The sequence below is a fragment of the Erythrolamprus reginae genome, chromosome 1 (genome assembly GCF_031021105.1).
Source record: "Erythrolamprus reginae isolate rEryReg1 chromosome 1, rEryReg1.hap1, whole genome shotgun sequence".
In the NCBI taxonomy this organism is placed as follows: domain Eukaryota; kingdom Metazoa; phylum Chordata; class Lepidosauria; order Squamata; family Dipsadidae; genus Erythrolamprus; species Erythrolamprus reginae.
The window spans coordinates 21292107-21318071 of record NC_091950.1 but is presented as its reverse complement, the minus strand read 5'-3'; the positions used below and the strand labels follow the sequence as shown (position 1 = coordinate 21318071).

The 25965-nt window shown below is 42.6% G+C and overlaps 1 protein-coding gene across 1 annotated transcript in view; it reads right to left on the bottom strand.

Annotated features, from left to right (window-relative positions):
- The window catches only part of MKNK2 (MAPK interacting serine/threonine kinase 2), a 74196-nt gene that overhangs the window by 38366 nt on the left and 9865 nt on the right, over positions 1–25965 (bottom strand). Inside the window, exons 3-4 of the mRNA XM_070746837.1 lie at positions 14582–14663; positions 5715–5816 (exon numbers count right to left, since the gene is read on the bottom strand). Coding sequence (XP_070602938.1) covers positions 5715–5816; positions 14582–14663 — 184 coding nt within the window. The remainder of the gene's footprint in view (positions 1–5714; positions 5817–14581; positions 14664–25965) is intronic.

Genomic DNA, 25965 nt, shown 5'->3' with positions numbered 1-25965 from the left:
CTGGTCCATCTAGTCTGCCCTTATACTATTTTCTGTATTTTATCTTAGGATGGATATATGTTTATCCCAGGCAGGTTTAAATTCAGTTACTGTGGATTTACCAACCACGTCTGCTGGAAGTTTGTTCCAAGAATCTACTACTCTTTCAGTAAAATAATATTTTCTCAGGTTGCTTCTGATCTTTCCCCCAACTAACTTCAGATTGTGCCCCCTTGTTCTTGTGTTCACCTTCCTATTAAAAACACTTCCCTCCTGCACCTTATTTAACCCTTTAACATATTTAAATGTTTCGATCATGTCCCCACTTTTCCTTCTATCCTCCAGACCAGTGTTTCCCAACCTTGGCATCTTGAAGCTATTTGGACTTCAACTCCCAGAATTCCCCAGCCAGCATTCGCTGATTGGGGAATTCTGGGAATTGAAGTCCAGATATCTTCAAGTTGCCAAGGTTGGGAAACACTGCTCCAGACTATACAGATGGAGTTCATTAAGTCTTTCCTGATACGTTTTATGCTTAAGTCCTTCCACCATTCTTGTAGCCTGTCATTGGACCCGTTCAATTTTGTTCAGACAGCACATCCACTGACCTGGGAAGGGAAACCCACAAAAGGCCGAAAATGCAAAGATAACCATTCCAGAGTTCACCCATATCTAAGTTCTTCCAGTTTCCAGTTTTGTTTCAACAGATGTAGCTTCACTGAACAGTTTGTAAACACTAATGGGATCACAGTCAACAAATCTAACCCCATAGCTCCCTGCAAGAATCCTCCTCCTCCACCAATTACAGTAAGCCCTCACCTATCGCTGGTGTTACATTCCAGACCCGGCCGCGATAGGTGAAATCCGCGATGGGGAATTTATCGACTGATAGTACTTATTTAAGTATTTATATTGTAATTGTTTGGTAAGTTTTCATTGTTTTACGTGTTTATAAACCCTTCCCACACAGTATTTATTTTAGATACAGTATTTAAATACAGTATTTACAATTTTAGATATATTTTTTTTGAAAAACCTGCCGATCGAGTTCCCCGGGCTGTTTAAATCTGCCGATCGACTTCCTCAGAAACCCGCGAACCAGCGAAAATCCGCAAATGATTTTTCTCATTAATATTTCTTGAAAACCCACTATGAAGTGAAGCCGCAGTAGGTGAAGCGCGATATAGCGAGGGACTTCTGTACACCAATATACAGTTTATGCATGGTATGGTTGTGTGTATGTTTGCTTTTAATAATGGGTTTTTTTTAGTGTTTTTTAAATTATTAGATTTGTTGTACATTGTTTTGTTGTTGCTGTGAGCCGCCCCGAGTCTACGGAGAGGGCTGGCATACAAATCAAATCAAATCAAATCAAATCAAACCAAACCAAACCAAACCAAACCAAACCAAACCAAACCAAACCAAACCAAACCAACAAACAAACAAACAAACAAATTATTCTCCGAATGTATAAACAATGATGGCAGAAGCCAACCAAGTCCACTCATCCTTCCTGTGAGCAGGCAAGCTCTAGACATAGACTGTCTACGGCTTACACAGCACGTTGTTTGTGTCTGCTTTGGTGCAAAATTTAAAAGCAGTGTACACTGAAGATAACCACACCTAATAAAGAAACCTCATACCACTTATTCTCATATCATTTTCTAGTTTATACGTTGAGGGCAGTAGCAACCTGCCTTGTTGCATGTCTATTTTAGATACCTTGTCATAAACTAATCTACACATGCTTGAGATACAACTAGGCACCAGTTGCATCGGCAACAAAATATGCCAAAGCTAAGAAATATAAAAATATAAAAATGACAAGTTTACAAGTAGTCTTTCTTTAGCAAACTTTCAGTTACAACCATGATAAAAAAACAGAAATTTTTTTAATGACCAATCTTCACATTTATGACCTCTGTAAGCAAAGGAAAGCCAAATTAAGGTCATAAGCACAATTGTGGTTTCACTTAGTGACCGCTGTGTTTGACAACCAGGTTGCTGGTCCCAACAAGCACAACTAAATAAGGACTCACTAAAAATAAGGACTCACTGTGTTGCATCTTTTGTGATTCAGAAACCGTGTCATGATGAAGCGAATAAGGTTGAACAATATTTTGTACAAATACAAAGGTTAGTTGCTGAAGGTAGCAAGATAGGAGAAAAATATGGTGTGACAATCAGTAGGATGCTTAGACAATGACTCAACATCAAGGAAGGAGTTAAGACAAAGGAGTGCCGTGTCCCTTTACTTATTTAATGTCTTTATGTACAAGTACTTGTGATCTTAAGGCGTTAATTCGGTGGGGATATTATGTTGTTTGAGAACGTTTCCTGAAAATCCCAAAGGTGCTTTTTTCAAGAGGCAACTCGACTTTCTGGTCTTGTTTTTTACAGTTTGCGTTGGAAGGGTCTTCTGTGGGTCTTCTAGTCCAACCTCCTGTTGCTGCACGAGACCTTATACCATCCCAGACAGTCTCATCTTGAAGGTCTCCAGTATTGGGGTGTTTACAACCTCCGCAGGCAGGCCATTCCACCGGTTGATCGCTCTCACTATCAGAAAGTTCTTCCTTATTTCTAGGTTGAATCTCTCCTTGCGTCAACTTCCATCTGTTGCTCCTTGTCTGGCCCTCTGGTGCTTTGGAAAACAGTGTGACCCCCTCCTCACCGTGGCTGCCCCTCAAATATTTGTAGACTGCTATCATGTCTCCCCTGGACTTCCTCTTCGCTAGACTACCCATGCCCAGTTCCTGCAAACTTTCCTCGTAGTTTCTGGTCTCTTTATCATTCTGGTTGCCCTCTTTTGTACTTTTTCCAGAGTTTCAATGTCTTTTTTGTAGTGTGGAGCCCAAAATTGAATGCAGTACTTTAGGAGTGGTATGACTAGGGCAATGGTGGCGAACCTACGGCACAGGTGCCACAGGTGGCACGCAGAGCCATATCTGCTGGCACAAGAGCTGTTGCCTTAGCTCAGCTCAAATGTGCATGTGTGTGCTGGCTAGCTGATTTTTGGCTTGCACAGAGACCCTGAGAGGACATATTTGGCTCCCAGAGAGCCTACGGGGGGATGGGAGAGGGTGTTTTTAGCCTCCCCCAGCTCCAGGGAAACCTTTGGAGCCTGGGGAGGGTGAAACACGAGCCTACTGGGCCCAACAAAATTTGGGAAACAGGCCGTTTCCAGCTTAGAAGGCATTCGGGGGTGGGGGAAGTTGTTTTCGCCCTCCACAGGCATTGAATTAGGGTGTGAGCACTTGCGCATATGCAATAGTGTGCAATCGAAGGCAAAGGTTTGCCATCAATGGACTAGGGTATTAGAGTGGTATTAGTACCTCCTTAAGTCCTAGATTGTATCCCTCTGTTGATTCAGCTCAAGATTACGTTGGCTTTTTTTCTTTGAAGTCGTATTGCTTTTCATCTAAGAAGCTTCTTCAGCTCACAAACCAAAAGAACATAAGAACTTAAGAACATAAGAAGAGCTATGCTGAATCAGGCCAAAGCCCATCGAGTCCAGCATTCTGTGTCACACAGTGGCCCACCAATTGTCCATGGGGATCTTGAGCAGAAAGAGAAGGCAAGACCCCCCCCTTTCCCCTGACTCCCAACAAATGGTACTCAAGGGAATCCTGCCTGCCTCAACCAACCTAGAGGCAGCACATGGACATCCGTTTCAATAACCACCGATACACTTGGCATCCATGAATCTGTCTAATCCTGCCTTGAATCTATCCAGGCTGACAGCTGTCACGACCTCTTCTGGAAGTGAATTCCATAAACTGGGTGGAGAAATATTTCCCTTGATTTGTCCTCACTTTCTTACCTATGAGCTTTAGGGAGTGCCCCCTTGTCCTAGTATTGTGTGATAGAGAAAATAATTTTTCAACGTAATCTTGATTTTTTTTCTCTATCCATCTTTTCTATCCCATGCATGATTTTATGACACTTCGATCAAGTCAACCCCTTAAACGCTGTCTTTCAAGGCTGAAGAGACCAAGGCGTTGCAACCTGGTTTCATAAGGGAGGGGCTCCAGTTCCTTGATCATTCTTGTTGCCCTTTTCTGCACCTTTTCCAGTTCCATTATATCCTTCTTGAGGTGCGGTGACCAGAACTGTACACAGTACTCCAAGTGTGGTCCCACCATCGATTTGTACAGAGGCAATACAGCACTTGCCGACTTATTTTCGATTCCTGAAGAGCCAGATACAGATCATGGCTGGGTTCATTTTGTCACATGAAAGTAAGATACGTCAGGAGAAGCATGAAAATAAACTAAACCTGGCGAGAACGGGTGGTCATGGATGTGTTCCATAACACAACTGAGAAAGGGTCAAGGATGAGTAAATTCCAAATTAACTGGACTGAATACAAAAGGGAATGACCCCTGGAAAGGACATTGACATCACAGAGACAACAAAAGGGAACTCAATTGCAAAAACAAATACCCAACGAAAGACCAAAAGGGCTGAAAAAGAAAGAGGAAAAATTGAGAAAATTGTGGCCAATTGGATCTAGTAAATAGATCTTGGGATACGCTAATTTTTACTCATATTTTATTTTATTTTATTTATTTTATTGATTGATTGATTGATTGATTGGATTTGTATGCCACCCCTCTCCGTGGACTCAGGGCGGCTAACAACAGTGATAAAACATGTGACAATCCAATAGTAAAACAATTAAAAACCCTTATTATAAAATCAAACATACATACAAAACATACCATGCATAAATTGTAAAGGCCTAAGGGGGAAAGAATATCAATTCCCCCATGCCTGATGGCAGAGGTGGGTTTTAAGAAGCTTACGAAAGGCGAGGAGGGTGGGGGCAATTCTAATCTCTGGGGGGAGTTGGTTCCAGAGGGCCAGGGCCGCCACAGAGAAGGCTCTTCCCCTGGGGCCCACCAAACAACATTGTTTAGTTGACGGGACCCGGAGAAGGCCAACTCTGTGGGACCTAACTGGTCACTGGGATTCGTGCAGCAGAAGGCGGTCCCTGAGATAATCTGGTCCGGTGCCACGAAGGGCTTTATAGGTCATAACCAAAACTTTGAATTGTGACCGGAAACTGATCGGCAACCAATGCAGACTGCGGAATGTTGGTGAGACATGGGCATATTTCCTTTTCTAAATTCCCTGACTTTAATTTCTTCTCTTTTTTTGTACTTTGCATTATCTTGTTTACTCCAAAAGGGAACAGTGTGATGGGTATTTATATAACCAGATATAGAAAGCAGAAACACTATCTGGTCTGCCAGCAAACTGATGAACGAACACGTCCAGTGAAAACGAGAGAAGACCCAAAAGGATTTTCCCAGTTAGCTTATTGGAAACAAGTTAAACCAGTTCTTGTTATTTCTTGTTCTTCTCAGTTCTTTGGGTTGAATTTTACATTAACCCAATTTTTTTCCCCTCTGGCTTGTAAACAGATTTCATTATTTTGCCAGTTGTCAGTTCCTCCTTTAAGTTTCTTTTTTTCCTGTGTGTTTTTGTTTCTGAACCATTTTGGAAATTAGTAAATAAATATGAACTTCCTCTTTGACTACAGGAATCAATAAATATGAACTTCCTCTTTTACTACCAGGAATCAAGACGATGCCCTTGTGGATCTGCGATGTCAATATTGAAGCTTAAACTAAAATATTTTCTCACAAGAAGAGGTTTAGAGGCATCTGAGTCTTTCCCTTTCCTGGAAACTTAACAATATGGACTAGCGCCTTGGCGGTGTTGCGCCTCACCTTCAAACCTCCCTGAAAAGCTATCCGTGGCTCTGCAGCGTTTTTTCTTCTTGTTTCTTTTCTTGGCATTGGGGATGTCGATGGGCTGACTTGAAGGCATATCTGTCAAGAAATATCATGTTTTAAAAGAAAGAATAAAAGAGGCCTTGCAATAAAGACAACATTCGAACCTAGAAGCAATTAACACGCCACAATTACAGGCAAGCCTGATCTTGAAGACAAGCTTGCATTTTTTGCCCATAAACTAGGACACGGGGAGGGGCTTATTTCTCAGGCTGGCGTTTCTTAGATTTGCAGAAGGGAGAACCCCTGTGAGTGCGGCCTTAGCATCATTTGCAAAGGTCTTAATTCAACCGCATGTCCAAAGCTTATAGATGTCATGTTTCATCAGCATTCCCCACTGAGCCAAAGGGAAGTCCATCTGAATCAGATTAGATGGCCATAGAAACATAGAAGACTGACGGCAGAAGAAGACCTCATGGTCCATCTAGTCTGCCCTTATACTATTTTTGTATTTTATCTTAGGATGGATATATGTTTATCCCAGGCACGTTTAAATTCAGTTACTGTGGATTTACCAACCACGTCTGCTGGAAGTTTGTTCCAAGGATCTACTCCTCTTTCAGTAAAATAATATTTTCTCATGAATTGGTGCTAGACTTATGGTTGGAGCTCACCACAACATGAGGAACCGTATTAAGGGATCGCAGCAATAGAAAAGTTGAGAACCACTGCACTAAACAAACAAGTCAAGGATTATCTGTAGACAGATGTCAGCCCATTTTCCGGGGGGGGGGGGGGGCGCTCCGAAGCAACCTGGTAACTGTGAACATACACAATGCTCCAATTTCTCTGCAACTGATTACAGAAAATTCACTTTGAAATGCAAAAAAAAAACCCAGGAAGGAGGCCCCAGTTGTTGTGGGAGGGGGGGCACGGATTTTTGTAATTCATGTTTGTATTTTATTATTTATTTATTTATTTATTTGTTTATTTATTTATCAGATTTGTATGCCGCCCCTCTCCGCAGACTTGGGGTGGCTAACAGCAATAATAATACAATGTAAACAAATCTAATATTTAAGTTAATTTAAAACCCCAATTTAGAAACCAATCATACATACTGATATACCATGCATAAATTTTGTAAGCCTAGGGGGAGGGAAAGTCTCAATTCCCCCATGCCTGACGACAGAGGTGGGTTTTAAGGAGCTTACAAAAGGCAAGGAGGATGGGGGCAACTCTGATATCTGGGGGGAGCTGATTTCAGAGGGTCGGGGCCACCACAGAGAAGGCTCTTCCCCTGGGTCCCGCCAAACCACATTGCTTAGTTGACGGGACCCGGAGAAGGCCAACTCTGTGGGACCTAACTGGTCGCTGGGATTCGTGCGGCAGAAGGCAGTCCTGGAGATATTCTGGTCCGGTGCCATGAAGGGCTTTATAGGTCATAACCAATACTTTGAATTGTGACCGGAAACTGATCCTCAACCAATGCAGACTGCAGAGTGTTGGTGTAACATGGGCGTATTTAGGAAAGTCCATGATAGCTCTCGCAGCTGCATTTTGTTCACCACACAAGCTTTGGGTGGCACTATGAATGTGACAAATGCCTAAATTCATTCCTAAACAAGCCTTCATTGTAGGCCTGGCCATTATATAGCAATAGCATTTAGACTTATATACTGCTTCACAGTGCTTTTCAGCCCTCTCTAAGCGGTTTACAGAGAGCAAGCATATTGCCCCCAACAATCTGGGTCCTCATTTTACTGACCTTGGAAGGATGGGAGGTTGAGTCAACCTTGAATCTACTGAGATTCGGTCTGCCAAACTTCTGGCAGCTGGTGATCAGCAGAAGTAATTTGCGGCACTGCACTCTAATCACTGCACCGCGGAAGCTCTTTGGCCTTGTGGACTGGCTATTTGACTGCCCCTATCCGGCCCCGCATGCGTTGCTTTTATTTTAAAGACAGCTGGGGTTTTTTTAATTTTAAATTTTCAATACTTAAGAATGCCTTTACTTAAGAACTTTTCTAGCTAAGATTTTTTTTGCCTCTTCTTAACAACCATTTTCTACTTAAAAACCCGAGCCCGGGAAAATTTCCCAGGAAATTTGATAGCGGCTTGAAGGCCCGGCCAGTTTCCTGCCATTCCCCCTTTAATCCCTGCCATCTCAGGCTTTTCTGGGCTGCCAGAGGAGCCTTTCGGTGGCGCTTAAGGAGGCTTTGGCAGTCCAGAGTGAACGAAGCATTTTCCTTTCTCTGGGCGCTTGAGAGGGAAGAAATTACTGCCAGCGCCCAGAGAAAATAGGCGTTGATTGCTTACCTGAACGCCTCTTCTCGTACGGTGAGCGGGTACAGCAGTCACATGGGTTGCTCATGTCCAATCCGGTGGAACTGAGCCTAGTATTAAAAAAGCTTGCCGGATCCGCCCCTTCCCCAGAATTCGCGAATCCATAGACTAGGCTCAGTTGTGAAGCTCTGTAGTGTTCAACTCTCATTGTTAGAGGAAGAAAGGTATAGAAAGGTAAAGAAGACACATACAAGGGCGGGAAGTGACTGCTGTACCCGCTCACCGTACGAGAAGAGGCGTTCAGGTAAGCAATCAACGCCTATTCTCCGTACTGAAGGAGCGGGTCCAGCAGTCACATGGGACATACCCAATAGATGGTCCCTAGGGTGGGATTAGCTTGCTATCGTGAGAGATAACGGATTGGAGTACCCTTCTGCCGAAGGCAGCGTCCGCTGAAGCATAAGAATCAATTTTGTAGTGCCTGATGAAGGAATTTGGCGAGGCCCAAGTGGCTGCTTTGCAGACCTCCTCCAACGGGGCTTGAGTCGCCCAAGCGGCCGAGGTGGCTGCGCTCCTGGTGGAATGCGCAGTGATGTTCCTTGGAACTGAGAGGGAGGCCGACTCATAGGCCTTAGATATAGTCCCTCTGATCCACCGGCCTATTACTGTTGAAGACACTTTGGCCCCCATGACTCTGGGATGATAGGCTACAAAAAGTGCTTCTGACCTCCGAAAGGGTCCTGTGCGTTGGATATATATTCTCAGCGCTCTGGTGAGATCCAGGGTGTGCCATCTAATTGCCAAGGGATGGTCTCGTTGGAGGCAGAAGGAAGGTAGGACAATATCCTGAGATCTGTGGAACATGGAACTGACCTTGGGTAAGAAGGTGGGGTCCAGTCGCAAGACTACCTTGTCCTGATGGAATTGACAAAGGTCCTGCCTGATTGAGAGGGCAGCCAGCTCCGAAATGCGTCGGGCAGAGGTAATAGCCACCAGGAAGGCTACCTTAAAGGATAGGTACCTGAGGGACGCCGAATTTAGGGGTTCGTATGGTGCCTGCGTGAGGGAATGGAGAACCCGTGGCAAATCCCAGGATGGATACCTGTGGACCTTGGAAGGTCTGAGGTTGGCTATGCCCTTGAGGAATTCCTGAACCTCAGGGAGGGATCGGAGAGGCTGTCTGCGGGGACCCCCTAGGACAGATGAAATGGCTGCCAGATGACGCCGGAGGGTGCTGGTGGAAAGTCCTTTATGGAAGCCTTGCATAAGGAAGGAAATAATTCTGTGTATGGGGATGCACAGAGGGGAGAGACCTTCCTGTAGACACCACTGGTGAAACTTGGACCACGTGTGGTCGTAGATTCGATTGGTCGAGCCCCTTCTGGCCTTTAAAATGACCTCCACTGAATCGGGGTCATGCCCACGCAGTTCTAAATCTCTCCTGATAACAGCCAAGCGGTGAGGTGGAACCACTCCGGGTCTGGATGGAAAGAGGCCCCCTGCCGCAGCATATCCCCCGAAGCGGGGAGTCGCCAAGGGTCCTGGACGGACAGCTGTTGGAGATCCGCGAACCAGGGCCGGCGGGGCCAATGAGGGGCGATTAGGATTACTCGGGCCCTCTCTGTGAGGACCTTGTGAATCACGTCCGGGAGGATTGGAATCGGAGGAAATGCGTAGAGTAGGCCTGGAGGCCATGGACTCCGGAGGGCATTGATTGCTTCCGCTCCCGGGGATGGAAATCTGGAATAGAAGCGAGGGAGTTGGGCGTTCGCATTGGTCGCGAAGAGATCCAGAACTGGTAGGCCGAATCTGAGGGTGATTTGATGGAACAGGTCTTGATGGAGGTTCCACTCTCCTGGGTCTATCGTTGCTCGGGATAGCCAATCCGCCTGGGCGTTGAGACTCCCCGAGATGTGATCGGCTAGGAGCGACTGGAGATGTTTTTCCGCCCAAAGACCCAACTTGAGGGCCTCCCTCATGAGAGCCTTGGATCTCGTGCCCCCCTGTCTGCAGATATGGCTTTTTGTGGCAATGTTGTCGGTGAGAATGAGAACGTGCCGGTTGGGAATGCGAGGAGAGAAATGCTTCAGAGCCAGGGAAACGGCTCTTAACTCTAGCCAATTGATTGGCCTGGAAGCTTCCTCCGGGGACCACGTGCCCTGGGCTATCATCCCCTGGGCGTGGGCGCCCCATCCCGATAGACTGGCATCTGTGGTGATGACAAATTGATCCGGGCACCTGAACGGGGATCCTCTGTCCATGGCCGGAGACTTCCACCACTTGAAGGATCTGCGAACACTCAGTGGGATGACGATGCGTCGATTTGAGTTGCTGTGCCCCGATCTCTGAAAGGGCAACAGAAGCCACTGGAGTTCCCTAGCATGAAGGCGAGCCCAAGGAATGATGCCTATGCATGACACCATCTTCCCCAAAAGGGAAGATAGAGTAACTATGGATACTGAAGGCTTAGATAAAACGTTAGAAATTAATTCCACTATACTGAGTTTTCTCTCGGGAGAGAGAAAAACCTGGGAAGATTTTGAATCAATAATGGATCCCAGGTGAGGAATGGAAGTGGAAGGTTGGAGGTGACTTTTGTCAAAGTTGATGGAAAACCCATGGTCCTGAAGGACTGACATGGTAACAGAAAGGTCTGATTTCACTCTCTCTAGGGAGTTCCCATGAATTAAAATATCATCAAGATAACATAAAATGTGGATGGGAGACGCCCGGATATAGGCCGCCAGGGACCCCAAGAGCTTTGTAAAGACCCGAGGGGCCGAGGAAAGGCCAAATGGCATCGCCCTATACTGGAAATGCCTGCCTTGAAAGGAAAAACGTAAAAATTTTCTGTGGCATTTGGCTATAGGAATGTGAAGGTAGGCCTCAGTGAGGTCTAAGGAGACCATGAAATCTCCCGAGTGAATGGCGGCCAAAATAGAAGACAAGGAGTGCATCTTAAACTTTCTATATTTGATGAATAGGTTTAGTTTCTTTAAATCCAAAATGGCTCTCCAACCTCCGGAGGACTTTGGAACCATAAATAGGATGGAGTAAAACCCCTGGCCCTTCTGACCGGAAGGGACCGGTTGAATGGCTCTAATGGACAATAGATGAGAAATGGCCTCCTCCATACGGTTACAATCTGAGGATGACCTGGGAGAAGGGCAGGAAATAAAACGTTTAGGGGGAGGAGAAATAAATTCTAAAAGAAGGCCTGTTTGAACAGTGTCAATGACCCAAGGGTCCTTGGAGGTGAGACGCCAATTTGAAGCGAAATGAGCTAGGCGACCCCCTATGGGAATGGAGGAAAGATTACCATCTAGGTTTTTTTGAAGCCCTGTTAGAGGAAGCTCCCCTTTGGAAGCGAAAACCTCTACCCCTGGAGTTCCTACCTTGGGAACGAAAGCGGGGGGAATACTGACCTGGAGATCTCTGATAGGAAGCCGCTTGGTCTTGCTGGCGCCCTGGGCGACGAAAGGACTGCGTTTTGGTAACCTTTTTCGTGGTTGGACCCAAAACCTTCTTCTTGTCCGTGGTCTCCGTGAGGAGTGGATCCAGAAGATCACCGAAGAGAAGGTCGCGCTTTAAGGGGCCCTGGGATAACTGCCACTTTTGGCGAACTCCCGCTTGCCAAGGGCGAATCCATAGGAGTCTTCTTGCCGTTGTAGAAGCTGCAATAGACTTAGCAGAAAATCTAGTAGATTGCAAGGTGGCATCAGCCACGTACTGGGCAGCTGCAAAGACTTTGTTGAAGTCTTGTTGACCTCTCAAGTCATCTGGAGGAATGTGCTGTTGAAGTTGGCGAAGCCACAGCAGCATGGCTCTGGAGAAGAAGGAGGCTGCTGCAGAACTTTTAATGGCCCAGGAATCAGCGGAGAATCCTCTTTTGAGCATTTGCTCGATGCGCTTGTCCTCTGGACGGAGGACTTCCTCCGCCTCGCCTGGCACAGCCGCTGCCGAGTGAAGAATTTTGACAGGTTCATCTGGTTTGGGAAAAGATAGAAGCTCTTCATAGGAAGAGGAGAGTTTATACAACTTTCTGTCCTTGGTAGAGGGATTAAGGCCAGAGGCTGGAAAATCCCACTGTTTGAGTAAGGCATCTTTAAACAATTTAGGCATAGGAATTACCTCGTTATCCTCCTGTTCCTCTGTGAAGTAAGGTAAATTCTCCTCCGGGGGATCAGTGGAAGTGGAGGCTTGTTTCTCCTGGGCTGCTAATCCCGTAGAAATTCTAGCTTTGAGGAGGAGAGATTTGAATAGTTGAGAAGGGAAAATAGTAATTGGAGGAGGGACCTTTATTTGGGATTCCTCATCCTCTGATAAGCCCTGGAAAGGGTCTTCATCCTCCTCTACATCCTCATATTCATCCTGGGAGGATTCTGAATCATCCTGAATAGGAGCTCTGACCGCTGGGGAAGAACCCAAGGGGCGGGAGGAACGAGAAGGAGGAAGAGGTAAAGGAAGCTCATTGATGGAGGAGAGTTTGGCATCAATGGCTTTGGACAACACAGCAAAAATAGATTGGAACTCAGGAGGTAAAGTGGAAATATCAGCAGAAATGGCAGAAGAATTCCTAAAGGCCTGGGAGGATCCTGGCTGGGGGGAATCTTCAATAATATCTGGTTCCTCTGGACCTATGCCCCATAGGTTAGGTTGGGGTCTGTCTAGGTTTGGCTCATCCAGAGATAACACAGGGACCCCAGAAGGAGGCAGACTAGAGGCCTCTGGTGGGTCTTGACTACTGATTACTTGGGCCTGCACTTTCAAACGTTTTGCTGATTTGTCATGAATTTTTTGTAGGGCTAGGTCCCTTCTCTTCTCAGCCCTGGTGACCTTGGTCGAGGGACGGGCCCCTGGAGAAGAGGAGGAAGAGGCCTGGGGGATACTAGTAATCTCATCGCCTGTAGGCCTGGCCTCTCTGGGACCTTTAGTTGTGCCTCTCTTGGGAAAAGTAGCCATAGTCTGACAATTAACAGAAGACAAGGCTGAGCCAATAACTAAATTATAAGGAGAAGATTTCAAGGACTTCCCAAGAGGAATGGATCCTGCTTCGAGGCCTCGAAGCTGCTGAGACGTGAGGACAATCTGGGCAAACCCAGAGTTCGTGCCCCCAAATCCAGCGGGGCCAGCCTCCCTAAACTTTGCAATTAAGTAAAACCAAGGCACTCTGGTTGGAGGCTTAGCCGGTGGAGAATTTAGCCTGGGACCCCCAAGGCCCGCTCCCGGATCCACGCGGTGGACTGAGGCCTACGCGGCTGGCAGAAGGCCAACACGAGAGGCCTAGATTTTTTAAAAAAGGGCGCGAAGGCCTTCGCGCCGAAAAAATCGCTCCGTAGAATTTCTTAAGGGAAAAGCGATCGACTAAGTCCAGGAGACTAGAAGGCGTCTCACTCCGCAGGAGGTATTTTATAAGCCCTTAAATATTTGTATACAATAATAAAACAATAATTCAATGATAAATACTTGCACCAGAACCTCCAGGCCAAGGGATTAGAAGAATCCACAAGCGGCCGCAGGAATCGTAACCGGCAAAACCGCCGGGGGAAAACGAAACCGCAACTTCTCCCAAGGAAAAAAGCCGAGCCGCTTTATTTCTTTTTTTCTTTTAAACGGCTGGCGCAATTAGTGCAAGTAATTGAATAAAGACAATAAATCTTACTACTTTTTTGAAGGAAAGGTCGAAGGGAAGGTGTTAGAATGTTGAACGAGCATTCACAATACAACCGCAGGATATGCGAACTGAGCGAATTCTGGGGAAGGGGCGGATCCGGCAAGCTTTTTTAATACTAGGCTCAGTTCCACCGGATTGGACATGAGCAACCCATGTGACTGCTGGACCCGCTCCTTCAGTACGGAGAAAAAACGCTCCCTTCGCTCTGGGCAGCGACTGTCCTCCTCCTCCTCTTCTTCCTCCTCCTCTTCCCACCCAAATCCCGAGCTTTTATTTCTTTCCTAATGGGTTTGCAAGCATTATTTGCTTTTACATGGATTCCTGTGGGAAAAATTGCTTCTACTTACGTTTCAAGTTTTATTGGATTTATATGCCGCCCCTCTCCAAAAACTCGGGGCGGCTAACAACAATCATGAACAATATACAATAAAATCCAATACTAAAAGCAAATTAAAACCCCTTAATATATAAAAACCAAACATACATACAAACATACCATGTATACAGTTGTAGGGGGAGAAGAAGTCTTAATTCCCCCATGCCTGGCGGCAGAGGTGGGTTTTAAGTAGCTTACGAAAGGCAAGGAGGGTGGGGGCAATTCTAATCTCCGGGGGGAGTTGGTTCCAGAGGGCCGGGGCCACCACAGAGAAGGCTCTTCTCCTGGGTCCCACCAAACTTTTCTACTTAAGAACCTGGTTATGGAACAAATTAAGTTCTTAAGTAGAGGTACCACTGTACTTGTATTTGCGTCTACGTGTCTATGAACGATCACAAACCTCCTGATTCAGTCCTGCCCAAGAGTCGCAGTTTCTCACGTGCTTCCCTGGGGAAAATAAAACTGCCCCCTTCTCCTTCACCACCCTGTCCCTCCCACTGCTTTCTCAAAGGCAAAAATGGAGCTCACCGGGCCGAGAGGAACATTCAAAATTGAAGACAGATTCCAGGTGAGTGGCCTGAGAGAATTCCAGGTCGAAAGGATTCTGGCCCTGATGAGATGGAAAGAAAAGAAAAAAGGTGATTTAAATATTGGGCAGTTTAAAAATAATAATAATCAGTTGAAATAGTGTTAGAAAAATCAGGATTTTCTTTCTACAACCAGCTGGATCAAAAGCAGTTGTTGAAAAAAAAAGAGGCAAACGTCGCTGCTGTCAATCCCAGTTAGGATTTTTCAAAGCTGTCAAGGATGTCCCCTCTTGACAATTCTGGCTTTTACTGAACTTGACACTAAACAGTCGCTTGGTATGAACGTCTAATAAGGACCTGCAGCAGATCCCTGTGTATTTAAGGATACCCTACCCCCACCAAAAATAATATTTCTTCTGACAAGCATGCATAGGCCAGGCTGCTATTATGTATATTTAAATCCTTTCTCACTGCAGGATGAAGCAAATACTTTCATTTCTTGTGTGTGTAAATCATTTTGCATATTTTTTTAGCATTTAGAAATATAGAAACAGAAGATTGACAGCAGAAAAAGACCTCATGGTCCATCTAGTCTGCCCTTATACTATTTTCTGTATTTTATCTTAGGGTGGATTTATGTTTATCCCAGGCATGTTTAAATTCAGTTACTGTGGATTTACCAACCATGTCTGCTGAAAGTTTGTTCCAAGCATCTACTACTCTTTCAGTAAAATATTTTTTTCTCAAGTTGCTTCTGATCTTTCCCCCAACTAACTTCAGATTGTGTCCCCTTGTTCTTGGGTTCACTTTCCTATTAAAAACACTTCCCTCCTGAACCTTATTTAACCCTTTAACATATCATATCCCACCTTGATCGAAACATTTAAATATGTTAAAAGGTTAAATTTAGCATTTAGACTTACATACTGCTTCACTGTGCTTTACAGCTCTCTCTAAGAGTAAGCATATTGCCCCCAACAATCTGGGTCCTCATTTTACCAACCTTGGAAGGATGGAAGGCTGAGTCAACCTTGAGCCTGCTGAGATTCAATCTACCAAATTGCTGGCAGCTGCTAATCAGCAGATATACCTTGCAGTACTGCACTCTAACCACTGCACCACTGAGGGTCTTTTTATAAACTTAACATCACCTAGGGAAGCCCTTTTCTAGTGGGACTCTACAAATGGGAAAAGGAGGAGAAGAGCTTGTTCCATGATGGGATCCCGTTTGCAGAGGGCCCAAAGGTTTTTTGAAATTCTGTTACAAATTTCTTAAGTTTTTCTAGTCATATTAATTGGATTCCAGATGTATTGTTATTTTTTTATACATATGTTGTGAGCCACCCCAGTCTCGGCGAGGGGCGGCATACAAATCAAGTCAAGTGAAGTCAAATCAATCAATAAATGATAGATAGATCGATAGATCGATAGGATAGATAGGATAGATGACAGATAGGTAGATAGATAGATAGATAGATAGATAGATAGATAGATAGATAGATAGATAGATAGATAGATAGATAGATAGATAGATAGATAGGATAGATAGGATAGATAACCCTAACCCTGATAGATAGATAGATAGATAGATAGATAGATAGATAGATAGATAGACAGACAGACAGACAGACAGACAGACAGAGATAGGATAGATAAGATAGATAGATAGATAGATAGATAGATAGATAGATAGATAGATAGATAGACAGACAGATAGGATAGATAAGATAGATAGATAGATAGATAGATAGATAGATAGATAGATAGATAGATAGGATAGATAGGATAGATAGGATAGATAACCCTAACCCTAACCCTGATAGATAGATAGATAGATAGATAGATAGATAGATAGATAGATAGATAGATAGATAGACAGACAGATAGATAGATAGGATAGATAAGATAGATAGATAGATAGATAGATAGATAGATAGATAGATAGATAGATAGATAGATAGATAGATAGATAGGATAGATAGGATAGATAGGATAGATAACCCTAACCCTAACCCTGATAGATAGATAGATAGATAGATAGATAGATAGATAGATAGATAGATAGATAGATAGACAGACAGACAGACAGATAGGATAGATAAGATAGATAGATAGATAGATAGATAGATAGATAGATAGATAGATAGATAGATAGATAGATAGGATAGATAGGATAGATAACCCTAACCCTAACCCTGATAGATAGATAGATAGATAGATAGATAGATAGATAGATAGATAGATAGATAGACAGACAGATAGATAGATAGGATAGATAAGATAGATAGATAGATAGATAGATAGATAGGATAGATAGGATAGATAGGATAGATAACCCTAACCCTAACCCTGATAGATAGATAGATAGATAGATAGATAGATAGATAGATAGATAGATAGATAGATAGATAGATGAATAAACAAACAAACAAACCCAGGGAGACTCAATCAATAAACCAGTTAGCATCAGTTCGGTGCCAAGTGAAGATTTTTCTATTTTTTCAGGCTTTTTTAATTGGTTTTCAATAGTATTTTGATCATTTTTTCTATGTCCAATGTGCTGCCGATTCGTTTTCACAGGTAGTTCTCAATTTAATGGCCACAATGGAAGGCAAAATTTCCACTGCTAAGCAAGGCTGTGCTAATTGAGTTGTATCTTCCTGTTACGACCACAGCTGTTAAGTAGATAGGTGCAATAGTTAAATGAGATTATTATGCGAAGGTTACAAATGGTGATCGTATGACCCCGGGAAAGGTTGCAACTGTCATATTTACAAGCCAGTTGCCAAGAGCTTGAATTTTGATCATGTGACTGTGATTAACAACTGCTACAGCTGTCACTCTGAAAAATGGCTGTAAGTCACTTTTTTCAGTGCCACTGTAACCATCTAATAGTGACTAAGCCAACGGTTGTAAGTCAAGGACTACCTCTATAATGTTTTTATTTTACATTTTTATTTTTTTTACAGTACCTGCTTTTTTAAAAACTCAATTATAAATTGAGTTAATATAATTATAATTGAGTTTAATAAATTGAATCATAAATGAGCGACAGAGTTTGAGTTACCGGGCGGTTTAAAAGCTAGAAATAAGTAAGAAGCAATATTATAAAAGGACATTCTTGTGGACTACTGACATAATAATAATAACAACAACAACAAAAACAACAGAGTTGGAAGGGACCTTGGAGGTCTTCTAGTCCAACCCTCTTCTTAGACAGGAAACCCTACACTACTTCAGACAGATGGTCATCCAACATCTGCTTAAAAACTTCCAGGGTTGGAGCATTCACATCACAACTTCTGGAGGCAAGCTGCTCCACTGATCAACCGTTCTGACTGTCAGGAAATTTCTCCTTAGTTCTCAGTTGCTTCTCTTCTCGTTTAGTTTCCACCCATTGCTTCTTGTTCTACCCCCAGGTGCTTTGGAGAATAGGTTGACCACAAGTTGGGGGCTGGATCTGCAGAGCTGAAATATGCTCGTTCTTTCTTAGATTGGGAACCTAGGCATATACAAACTAGGTTCAAACGTGACTAAGAAAGAAATACAACAAGAAAGGGCCATTCCCAAGATCACTAGGAAGGAGGAGAAGCTATGAAGGCAGAACAAACCAAAGGCTTGTCTAACAAGCTGGAACATCTTCCTGCCAGCTTCCCAGAGCCATCTCAAAATGAACACCAAGGAGAATAGATAAGCTTTAAGGAAGTTTCCCAGGTGTGTCTAAGGCCACTATCAAACATCAGGTGGTTCATTTGGGGGAAGGCGGTTGGTGTTTGCTACACCCAAAACTCAACCTTTCTCCACCTGGCACTTTTCAGGTGTGCCGTGATTGTAATCCTTGGAATTCTGATTGAGAATTTAGCTGGAGAACCTCCAGAAGGAGGAAGAGCATCCCACCTGTACATTCCAAAGAAGCAGGTGGTAGAGTCTCTCTCCATCTGGTTTTTTTTACATATTTATACAGTGGTACTTCTACTTATGAATTTAATTTGTTCCATAACCAGGTTCTTAAGTAGAAAAGCTTGTAAGAAGAAGCAATTTTCCCCATAGGAATCAATGTAAAAGCAAATAATGCGTGCGATTGGGGAAACCACAGGAAAGGTGGAAGCCCTGTTTCCTCTGAGGAGATTCCTAGAGAGGCTCCACGGAAGCTTCTCCCTGCTTTTTCCGGCCCTATTTTCTCCCAGGAGATTCCTAAAGCCCCACGGAGGCTTCTCCCTGCCTTCTCCGGCCCTGTTTCCTCCCAGGATATTCCTAGAGAAGCCCCACAGAGGCTTCTCCCTGCCTTCTCCAGCCCTGTTTCCTCCCAGGAGATTCCTAGAGAAGCCCCATGGAGGCTTCTCCCTGCTTTTTCCAGCCCTGTTTCCTCCCAGGAGATTCCTAGAGAAGCCCCATGGAGGCTTCTTCCCGCCTTTTCCGGCCCTGTTTCCTCCCAGGCGATTCCTAAAGCCCCATGGAGGCTTTTCCCTGCCTTTTCCGGTTACAGTTTCGGAGGTTCGGGTTTGTAAGTGGAAAATAGTTCTTGAGAAGAGGCAAAAAAATCTTGAACACCCGGTTCTTATCTAGAAAAGTTCATAATTAGAGGCGTTCTTAGATAGAGGTACCACTATATTTATTCATATATCAAATGGATATGGCTCCCCATTGCAGAAAAAGTGGACTCTAGGTGGCATAAAAACAATTAACATAGTGCAGTTTTTTCCACTTGAAGATGTGGTGGACTTCAACTCCCAGATTTCTCAGGCTGGATGAGGAATTCTGGGAGCTCAAATCCACACATCTTCACATTTAAGTTTGAGAAACATTGCCTTAAGTTCAGTGTTTCTCTAATAGAGGGGTGGGCCCCCGGGAGGTGTGCAAAATGATGCCAGGGGGGACCACATGTGATCCTGGAGAACATGTGATCCCTCTCCATTGATTCCCCAGGATGGGGTTTTCCCAGTTGCACGCTGCTCCGAACCCGGAAGAGAAGGTGGCCAGGGAGGGCGGGGCAGCTGCCTGGGTTCTTCTTTTCTCAGCTGGCGCCATGGTAGCCATGAATGGCGGGGAGAACCTGCTGCTGGACAAGGAGAAGCATCCTCTAACCAAAAACAGGCTCCACTAATATATTAAGGGGTTTTCACTTGCTTTTAGTATTGGATTTTATTGTATATTTTCATGATTGTTGTTAGCCGCCCCGAGTTTTCGGAGAGGGGCGGCATATAAATCCAATAAAACTTAAACTTAAACTAAGTTCAGTGTGACTTACTCCCCAGAAAAGGGGGGACATGATCGAAACATTTAAATATGTTAAAGGGTTAAATAAGGTCCAGGAGGGAAGTGCTTTTAATAGGAAAGTGAACACAAGAACAAGGGGACACAATCTGAAGTTAGTTGGGGGAAAGATCAAAAGCAACATGAGAAAATATTATTTGACTGAAAGAATAGTAGATCCTTGGAACAAACTTCCAGCAGACGTGGTAGATAAATCCAGTCACTGAATTTAAACATGCCTGGGATAAACATATATCCATCCTAAGATAAAATACAGAAAATAGTATAAGGGCAGACTAGATGGACCATGAGGTCTTTTTCTGCCGTCAGACTTCTATGTTTCTATGTAAGTGGGCAGAGCAGCCTTCCCCAGCCAATAGTTTGCTTGCAGCTTATAATAAGTAAAATAATAAATATTAACACTAAAATTCCACTGGGGAAGTTGGGGGGTGCACGAAATGTTTACTTCTTCCTAGGGGGAGCGTAACAGTAAATAATTGAGAAGCATTGCCTTAATTGCCACAGCACACTAGTTATCATTTCTGAGAGCAACAAGGGGGAAAAAACAGTCTTACCTAGCTACATTTTTGCATGGAAGGGTTTTTTATGACATAGAGCTAACCCTTGATCAACATTTCCAAAAGGGAAAAAAAGAGATAGTAATTATTATTATTATTACTTTTGTGAGAAAGTAATAAACTATAAAAATGTGACCCTGCAAGAAACCCTAACACGTTCCAGAGGGTAGTATTTTATTGCATTACATAGCTAGTGCATGGAATTTGACAACTAGACAATTTAAAGTGACAATTTATAACTAACAAGCTGATGTTGCAATATTGGGAAGATAAATGTATGAATAAATTCATTCATTTAATGGGTTGATGAGCTGATGACATTTGCTATAAGTGGATTGTTTACAGATGTAGATTTTGTACAGATAAGTATAAGGGAATATGGGATTCATTTATAAACACAATAGTCATATAGTGCATTTAAAAACACACACCTTTGAATGTTTGTATTATAATAGAATTATAACTATTTACTATCCCAATAACATATTTTTCTCTGCATCTTGGTATTTTTTTCAACATTGTTTGAAGCTCTTGTATATTTTTAACAATGTATATATTTTGGTGATTTGTTCCATTTGTTTGTTCTTTTTCTAAAAGCAAAAAATAAATATACATATACAGGTATAAAAATAAATATACAGGTATTTCTCGACTTATGGTGGGTGACCACAACTGAGCCCAAAATGTATGTTGTTAAGTGAGAAATTTCTTAAGTGGATTTTGCCACCCTAAGTTACCACCATTCTTGCTACAGATACGTGAATCTCAGTTATTGCTAGAGTTGATAAGAGAAGGACCAGGGGAGACATGATAGCAGTGTTCCAATATTTGAGGAGCTGCCACAGAGAGGAGGGGGGTCAGGCTGTTTTCCAAGGCACCAGAAGGCCAGACAAGGAATAATAGGTGGAAGCTGACCAAGGAGAGATTCAACCTGGAAATAAGGAGAAACTTTCTGACCGTGAGAACGATCAATTAATGGAAGAGCTTGCCTGCGAAGGTTGTGTGAGAGGTCCAACACTTGGGACTTTCAAAGGGAGATTGGACTGCCATTTGCCCAGAATAGTGTAGGGACACCTGCTAGAATGGGGGATTGGACTAGATGACCTACAAGGTCCCTTCCAACTCTAATAATCTGAATCACTGCAGGTGTTAAATTAGTAACACAGCTGTTAAATGAATATGGCTTTCCCATTGACTTTGTTTGTCAGAAGGTCACAAAAGGTGATTACATGACTCCAGGAGACTGCAACCACTGTAAATACGAACCAGTTGCAAGCATCTAAATTTTGATGACCTGTATCATGGGGATGCTGCAACAGTCAGTAAGTGTGACAAATGGTCGTAAGTCACTTTTTTCAGCATTGTTCTAACTGCAGAAAAAAACAAATTGCTGCCAACCTGCCTTCCAATTGAGGACCTGTATACTGCACAAATCAAAAAGAGGAAGCTCAGGAAGCTCAAACTGCCCAAGGAGCTGCTGATACAGTTCTACAGAGGAACCATTGAATCTGTCATCTGCATCCCTATAACTGTCTGGTTTGGTGCTGCAACCCAACAGGACCGACACAGACTTCAGAGGAGAATCAGAACTGCAGAAAAAGCAATTGCTGCCAACCTGCCTTCCCTTGAGGACCTGTATACTGCACGAGTCAAAAAGAGGGTGGTGAAAATATTTACTGACCCCTCGCATCCTGGACATCAACTGTTTCAACTCCTACCCTCAAAACGTTGCTACGGAGCACTGCACACCAAGACAACTAGACACAAGAACAGTTTTTCCCCGAATGCCATCACTCTACTAAACAAATAATTCCCTCAACACTGTCAGACTTTCTACTAAATCTGCACTTCTATTTCTACTAGTTTTTTCTCATCATTCCTATCACCCTTTTCCTCCCACCTAGGACTGTATGTCTGTTACTTGTTGCTTGTATCCTAAGATTTTTATTAATATTGATTGTTTCTTCATTGCTTATTTGACCCCTATGACAATCATTAAGTGTTGTACATGATTCTTGACAAATCTATATTTTCTTTTATGTGCACTGAGAGCATCTGCACCAAGACAAATTCCTTGTGTGTCCAATCACACTTGGCCAAAAAAGAATTGTATTGTATTGTATTGTATTGTATTGTATTGTATTCTATTCTATTAAATGGTCACTGAACAGTTGTAAGTCAAGGATTACATGTATTAAAAACAGAATTGTACTCCAGTCATTAGCAAACATCTTGTTAATTTTGTCAATAAAAGGGACTCATTGCTTTGTCGAAAACAATTCTGTAAATCACCCAATCATATCTTCATTACAGCCTCAAATACAGGTAATAAGAGTTAATGAGCTGACAGGAGAACTAGCCAGGTTTTAAGAAATTTCATATACTGTTACCCAATGTTCAATAAAACTGAAAAAGGACACACTAACCTTATCCTACTGATTTCACTACTGATTGAAAAAAAATCTATACAAAAAGTTGTGGAAGTGCGTAGGAACAAGTATGGCACTGCCAGTTCAGTAAGATTTCCTGTCAATAAATAAACGTATTAACTCACAACCTGCACACGAACATTCTTACAAAATCTGCTGAGGTGAGGCATAATAAATGCGTAGAAAAATAAATAAATAAAAACTCTGAACTTCACGCTAATAGGTTTGTCAATGAGGACACTTAACAATATCAGAGAGACCAGACTTGGCAATTATTGCTTCATTATTTAGAAATTTCATATTGCTTTCACAGCACAACACACAAACACACACACAAGATGTGCAACGGCAATATGCCAGGAAAAAAGCTGACCAGAAAAGTTCACAAATCCCATAACACTTTGTTTGGAGATTAAAATAATTACAGCGTTCCCTCGATTTTCGGGGGGGGGGGGGTGCGTTCCGAGACCGCCCGCGAAAGTTGAATTTCCGCGAAGTAGAGATGCGGAAGTAAATACGCTATTTTTGGCTATGAACATATCACAAGCCTTCCCTTAACACTTTCAACCCCTAAATTGCAATTTCCCATTCCCTTAGCAACCATTTAGATTATTACTCACCATGTTTATTTATTAAAGTTTATTTAAAAAAATTTTTAATTAAAGGCAGACGAAAGTTTGGCGATGACACATGACGTCATCGGGCAGGAAAAACCGTGGTATAGGGGGAAAACCCGCCAAGTATTTTTTAATTAATATTTTTGAAAAACTGTGGTATACTGTATAGACTTTTCGCAAAGTTCGACCCCGCGAAAATCGAGGGAACACTATATTACAGAAAATAGAAACCCAAGACAAGTACCAGGAAGGGAACTGTTAAAAGCCTATGTGAAAAATAATATAAAATTAGGGGGGGCGGGACTCTTGCCCTGTCTTATGGGAGATACAGGGAGAAAGCAGCAGCAAGATTCAGGAGTGAATAAGGCGACAACGTTTGGGCCAGGGGGTGTGGTATGGAGTACACTGTGTCCTTGGGTAATCCCCGTGCAAAATTGCATGTCACAATTGCAGTGCTGGCTTGATGGCTTCTTACCGCTTTTTAAATCAGTTTGCACAGCTGCTCTAAAGCAGGGGAATCCAATATTAGTAACTTTTAAGATATGTGGGCTTCAACTCCCAGAATTCTCTGGCTGGGGAATTCTGGGACTTGAAGTCCACAGGTCTTAGAAACATAGAAGACTGACGGCAGAAAAAGACCTCATGGTCCATCTCGTCTGCCCTTATACTATTTCCTGTATTTTTATCTTACAATGGATATATGTTTATCCCAGGCATGTTTAAATTCAGTTACTGTGGATTTACCAACCATGTCTGCTGGAAGTTTGTTCCAAGGATCTACTACTCTTTCAGTAAAATAATATTTTCTCATGTTGCTTTTGATCTTTCCCCCAACTAACTTCAGATTGTGTCCCCTTGTTCTTGTGTTCACTTTCCTATTAAAAACACTTCCCTCCTGAACCTTATTTAACCCTTTAACATATTTAAATGTTTCGATCATGTCCCCACTTTCCCTTCTGTCCTCCAAACTATACAGATTGAGTTCTTGAAGTTGCTAAGGTTGGTCACCCTGCTTCAAATGTTGAAACCTTCTCAGCCATTGAACTGCAATGGGAGGGAGGGGGTTGTACATATTTTTTTTATTTTTTTCTCCACCTTAAAAAACATACCTAAATAAAAAACCCATCAATGCCTAACAATATACATATAACATTTTCTAATCTTAAACATTTAACAAAGCATCCTAAAATTCTATTTTCATTTCATCCATCGTAACTCTATCACAACTAAGCTAAAAAGAATCATAAAATTTTTATATTGAAAATAATATAAATCTTAAACTACTTTAAATTTGTTTTACAACAATGCTGCCACCGTTTTCTCTTTTTGTCATCCGGGTTTCTACCATCCAAATTTCTAATTCTTTTACGTTGCTTTCAAAATAATTATTTATTTAAACTATTTTTATTTTCAATCCATTCATAACATTTCCCACAAATTTTATAAAATTCCAAATCTTCTTTATCTTTAATTTTCAATGTAAGTCTATTCGTTTCAGCACAGTCCATACTCTTCCTTAACACATCTGCAATTGTGAGGCTTTGCTTAGCCTTATGGTACAGGCTCAGGACACCACTGGGGACTTACTTTTATGTATGTATGTATGTATGTATGTATGTATGTATGTATGTATGTATGTAACCTATTTTTTCTGACAATAAAATGAAGGGAGACTACAAAAAAGATACTGATAAAATTGAACAGGTCCAAAGAGAGGCAAAAATGGTGGAAGGTCTTAAGCATAAAACTTATCAGGAAAGACTTAATGAACTCAATCTGTATAGTCTGGAGGACAGAAGGGAAAGGGGGGACAAGATCAAAACATTTAAATATGTTAACCTTTAAATATGTTAAAGGTTTAAATCAGGTTCAGGAGGGAAGTGTTTTTAATAGGAAAGTGAGCAACAAGAACAAGGGGGCACAATCTGAGGTTAGTTGTGGGAAAGATCAGAAGCAATGCCAGAAAATATTATTTTACTGAAAGAGCAGTAGATGCTTGGAACAAACTTCCAGCAGACGTGGTTGGTTAAATCCACAGTCCACTGAATTCAAACATGCCTGGGGTAAACATATATCCATCCTAAGATAAAATACAGGAAATAGTATAAGGGCAGACTAGATGGTTTGATTGGATTGTGCGATTATTTTATTATAAGGGTTTTTAAATTGTATTTTTTTAAAAATTGGATTTGTACACTGTTTATGTTGTTGTGATCCACCCCGAGTCTTTGGAGAGGAGCGGCATACAAATCTAATAGATGATGATGATGATGATGATGATGATGATGATGATTGTTGTTATTATTATTATTATTATTATTATTATTATTATTATTATTATTATTATTATTTTCTTTCTGCGCCAGCTCAGGAAGCTCAAACTGCCCAAGGAGCTGCTGATACAGTTCTACAGAGGAATCATTGAGTCTGTCATCTGCACCTCTATAACTGTCTGGTTTGGTGCTGCAACCAAACAGGACTGACACAGACTTCAGAGGAGAATCAGAA